Below are 4,786 nucleotides of genomic sequence, written 5' to 3' on the forward strand. Positions count from 1 at the left end.
AGAAACTCACAGCTGGGAAGGAGAGGAGTATTTTTATCGTGCAGGGAGAGGAGTTTACAGCTAAACAGAAGGTGTTTGTGTTTGACGAGCAGAGCTGCGCACTTCACGACCGGCCTGGAGGTCGCTTTGTGGTTGGGGTTTGGGAGCTTACCCTGTGTTGTTTTTTGAAAACCCACCTATTAAGTTGTGTGGTCCTCCCCACCATCCTGCCCTCCCCGCCACGAGACGGTAGCTGCTTCCATGTTTAAACATCTTCCTGGCATCCGGGGTTGCTGCTGCGGTTTTCTTTGCCCTCATGCCCGGTCGCTGAGAGTTGTTAAATTGTTGGCTTTTCTGCAAGCTTTGCAGCGCTTCTTTGCCACGGTGGTTTGCCTGGTTTGGGGTTTTTTTTGTGGTCCAAGACGTCGATCGCTTGGGAAGAGCACACTGCAAGCGGCCGAGTACATGAAATCCTGGGCACAAGGTTCCGATTTGTAGTGGAAAAGCTCTTTTTTTTTTTTCCATAGCAGCGAGGTTCCTGGGAGCTTTTCCCACGGGGAGAGGCAGTTGCTCTTCCACGATTGGGTCGTTCTGCCTTAAAGCCAAGCAGAACAGGCGCTGGATGCTCTCGTGTGGAGGAAACCGTCAGTTATTGTACAAACTGCTCGGCTCCGGCTGTAGCGCTGGGGTTTTATCGCTGAGGATTGTGTTGCTGAGCTTTGATGAGAAGCTTTGACTACGTTTTCAAGGTGGGATTCTGGCCCCTTGTCCGAAGCGTCCCATTCGATAGCCTTTGTCAGCCAAATAGGTGCTTTGCAAGGTGTAGTGACAGGGTCAGGCACCTTGGTTTTAACGAGCTTTACGTTTGACAGCAACTAGTGCATCTCCTGAGGCTGTGCGGTGACGTCCCTCGCCAGAGTTCTCTCTGACCGGCAGCAGCGGGGAGGTCCTTCATGGGAAGCCGGAATCGCTGGGATTTTGACCCATGATCTGGGTCAAAATTTCTCCCTGTGTTTTGGTTTAGTTCCTTTGATGAGGAAAACGGGGTGCGCTCACGCCGCGAGCGTCTTTCGTGACCTGTGAGACCCAGCGCTCGGGTGGGATTGAGCGCTTGAGCAGCCTGGAGGTGAAGCAAGGGGAAGAGGAGGAGGTGCGGTGTGGTGGAGGGGGTGATGGCAGGCAGCAGGCGAGGCAGGCTGCGCAGATTTAACCGCGTTACGGACGGTGTGGCAGCACCTCCAGCCATCTCACGGGGTCCTGCTGTTCCTTGCAGCGCCATGGGGACGGTGGTGCTGGATGGCCAGATCTACGTATGTGGTGGATACGATGGAAACTCATCCCTCAATTCCGTGGAGTCCTATTCTCCAGAAACAAACAAGTAAGAGCTCTTCGTGCCCTAAAGCTTATCCCTCTGTTTGCTGCTAGGCTAGTGCCGAGCCGTGGCACCGCTGGGCGTCTGGGCTGTAAAAGAAACGTGTTGAATGTTGTGGAAAAGCCTTGATATCCTGACAGCGGAGCAGCATCCTTCCTCGCAAGAGTTTACCTGGATGCAAGCGAACAAAACCACGGTTTAGATAAAATAGGTGGTGAAAGGAGATTTACCGGAACCCTCGCTAACCTGTCCCCTCTCCCGGCAAGGTGGACGGTGGTGACCCCCATGAGCTCCAACCGCAGCGCCGCCGGAGTCACCGTCTTCGAGGGCCGGATCTACGTATCGGGAGGGCACGACGGCCTACAGATCTTCAACAGCGTAAGTCTGCGGGGCGCGGGTTCCTGCAAGCCTTGTGGAGAAATTCATCTACTGCTGGTAGCCGAAAGGTCAGGCCGGGGCGGGGAAGGCTCCGTGCCCTTTCGCTGCGCACCCAAAGTGCCATAAGTGTTTGCCCCGCCAAATCTCTGTCATTTCCAGGGCTGCCCTTCTTGCTCAGGATGAAATGAGCTAGCCAGGTACCCACTGGGAACTGGACTGGAAGTGCTGCTCTTATTCCCCCAGCGCCAAAAGGATTGAGTTAGTGCATTTTGTTGTCTCCCTGCTTGCTCCACTTTTTAAGTCACCGTATCATTGCGTCCCTTTGAGCTCTCTGAAGTATCCCGGCTGTCGGGCTCTTACCTCTGCTTTCTGTGCCTGTTTGATGGCTTCAGTTTCAGAAGCGGATTATCTTTGAAACAAGCTTCACAGCAGGGGGAGTTGGTGGTACGAGGCCGCTCGCCCTCTTCCACCCGCTCTGCGTTTCGGTTCTCCGCCCGTTCTCTGAAGAAAAACCCAACGCGGAACAGAAAAGACTCGTTCGTCCGCTCGGGCGAGAGAACGCAGGGAGCCGTATCCGAGTTGGGTCTGTCACTAATGCACTGCTCTCAGAAATTTGTCGTGAAGGGTCTGTTGGGAGTAGCAATAACCGCTTCTGCCTCGCTCAGCAGATCAGGGGCAGGCTGTTGTCTGCAGCCTGAAGTACCCCAGTGCCAAGAACTGCAAATCTCCTTGTCTGAGCACGTTCCTGAGCGTGACAAATTTGGAGCAGCGCAGGAGTCCCTGCGGAAGGGGTCCATCTAATGGTCTCTCTAGAAACGCAAGGGATACAAAATGGTGGTTGGCTGGGTTTTTTTTCCTCCCCCGAGGTGCCAGATAGCTCTTCTACAAATATGCAGGGAGGAGATGTCAGCCTTTTCCGAAAGTGGAAGAGTTTACTGTGCGGAGGAAGGGAAGAAAGCCTGCCCTTTGCCAGGGGGTGCAGGACGTAGCCCTGAACCGCCTCAGGAGCGGTGGTTGTCCCACGTGAGAAACTGGAAAGCTTGAAGCGTTACGGCTGAAATCCGCTGCCGGGAGAGAGCGGGGAGACTGGCTTCGGGCCAGGGAAGACTTAGGGGGTAGTTAAGGACAGCGTGGACACGCGCCTCTCGGGTCTGACAGGGCTTTGGCTGGCTGTGCCCTGGGGCAGCAGCGTGATCTTGCGCGCGTGAGGAAAACCTGACACCTTGAAATCGAGACACAATCCTGTGGCAGTTGAACTTTTAATTGAAGGGTGCTCAGTCCTCTTGGTGCTGAGGCTCAGATACCTGTTTAAAACACCACGCAGAAGCTGGTGTAAAGGGGAGAGAGGTAGAGGGGGAGCATCTTCAAAGCTGCATTTGCTGTGGTCTCTGTAGCGTATCGGGTGGGGAGAGTGGTCTCTCCCCATTCACCCGCTCCAGCTCGCCAGTGAGTCACGGGGCTGAGGTCAGAGGGAGCGGGGTGAGACGCGATGGCTGGGGTGAGATCCAGGATGTCAGAAAAGCTTAACAACGGTACGAAACACGATGGCATGAGATCAAGGAACAAAACCCGAGTTCCCCAGCCGGCTTGCCGTCGCGTGTTGAAAGGGTCTGTGTGATCTGTGCCGCGCGGTGGGTCCCGAGCGAGGGTCCCCTGACGCCGTCTGCTCTCTCTGACTGCAGGTGGAGTACTACAACCATCACACGGCCACCTGGCACCCGGTCGCCAGCATGCTCAACAAGCGCTGCCGCCACGGAGCAGCCTCGCTAGGCAGCAAGATGTTCGTCTGCGGAGGCTACGACGGCTCGGGCTTCCTCAGCATCGCCGAAGTCTACAGCTCCATGGCGGATCAGTGGTACCTGATCGTCCCTATGAACACCCGGAGGAGCCGCGTCTCCCTTGTTGCAAACTGTGGCCGTCTGTACGCGGTGGGGGGTTACGACGGACAGTCCAACCTCAGCTCGGTAGAAATGTACGACCCGGAGACGAACCGCTGGACGTTCATGGCCCCGATGGTGTGCCACGAGGGAGGGGTTGGCGTGGGCTGCATACCCCTCCTGACCATCTGAGCAGAAAGCGTTTTGGGGTGGGGAGGGAGTGGGGGGGGGGGGGGCAGAGCGTTTCATGATGTGGTATCCACAGAGGTGCGCTTCCAGGTGCTCAAGTGTCATTCACAAACACACACACACACTCACACACACACGCAAAAACTTGACAAAACAATCCCCACCCTTGGCTTTTTGGGCTGAGGCTCCCGAAAGATCAAAGGTGTTGAAATACGGTGGGTCTACGTGCTTGGTGCGAGCCAGGACCTGCCCGCCTCCCTCCGCCGCCCGTTAGCCGGTGCTCGGAGCTGCGGCTGAGCCAATCCTTCCTCTCGCCGTCGGTTTTCCAACCGGCCCTGCGGTCTGCTTTCGGCTGCGCCTTCGGGAAGTGCCGTTGTGGGCTGGGGCAGGCTTAATTGCGACATAAAAACGGCCGCTTTAATGACTTCGAAAATACGTCTGCACCTTCTGTCAGCAGCAAAGCGACCCCCGTACCCCGAGGCTTCGGTCGGTGGCGATGTTTGGGTGTCGTGGGGGCTTGCTGCTGGGCACGGGCGGCTCTCGGGCCCCCCCCTTTATCAAACCAGGAAAAAAAAAACCCCACCGGCGTCGGTTCCCAGACCGCATCCAGGCTCTCTGCGTCTTACGGTGCTTCTTACACAAGACATCGCCGGCTTCTCAAAGCAGAGCCGCGCTTTCTTCAGCTCGATGGGGAAAACTCCTCCATGAGAGCCGCACGATGGAGAAACGAGGAAGAGGAAAAACCGGTCGGTTAAACCATCGAATCATTTTAGCAAGCTTTGGAGGAGAAGGCTGAGCGTAAATGACACTAAGCAACAGTCTTAGGATTTCAAAATGGGTCAAGGTGTTAATTATAAAGATGTCCCTTACATTAAATACTGCTATATTTTCAAAGTCGATGTATAAGAGGCAGCTGGAGCAGAGTTGGGGCCAGGATCTTTCAGGAGGGGAAAGAAATACATCTTGAATTTGTCAGCTCTGGAAGCCCGCC

At 55.6% G+C, this 4,786-nt stretch overlaps 1 protein-coding gene across 1 annotated transcript in view; it reads left to right on the top strand.

Annotated features, from left to right (window-relative positions):
• KLHL18 (kelch-like family member 18) overlaps nt 1-3,798 on the top strand; it is a 23,942-nt gene extending 20,144 nt beyond the window's left edge. Inside the window, exons 10-12 of the mRNA XM_009323832.1 lie at nt 1,253-1,357; nt 1,618-1,729; nt 3,412-3,798. Of these exons, the coding sequence (XP_009322107.1) occupies nt 1,253-1,357; nt 1,618-1,729; nt 3,412-3,798 (604 nt within the window). The remainder of the gene's footprint in view (nt 1-1,252; nt 1,358-1,617; nt 1,730-3,411) is intronic.
• The last annotated feature ends 988 nt before the right edge of the window (nt 3,799-4,786 follow it).

Source organism: Pygoscelis adeliae, unplaced genomic scaffold (genome assembly GCF_000699105.1).
Source record: "Pygoscelis adeliae isolate BGI_AS28 unplaced genomic scaffold, ASM69910v1 Scaffold455, whole genome shotgun sequence".
In the NCBI taxonomy this organism is placed as follows: Eukaryota; Metazoa; Chordata; class Aves; order Sphenisciformes; family Spheniscidae; genus Pygoscelis; species Pygoscelis adeliae.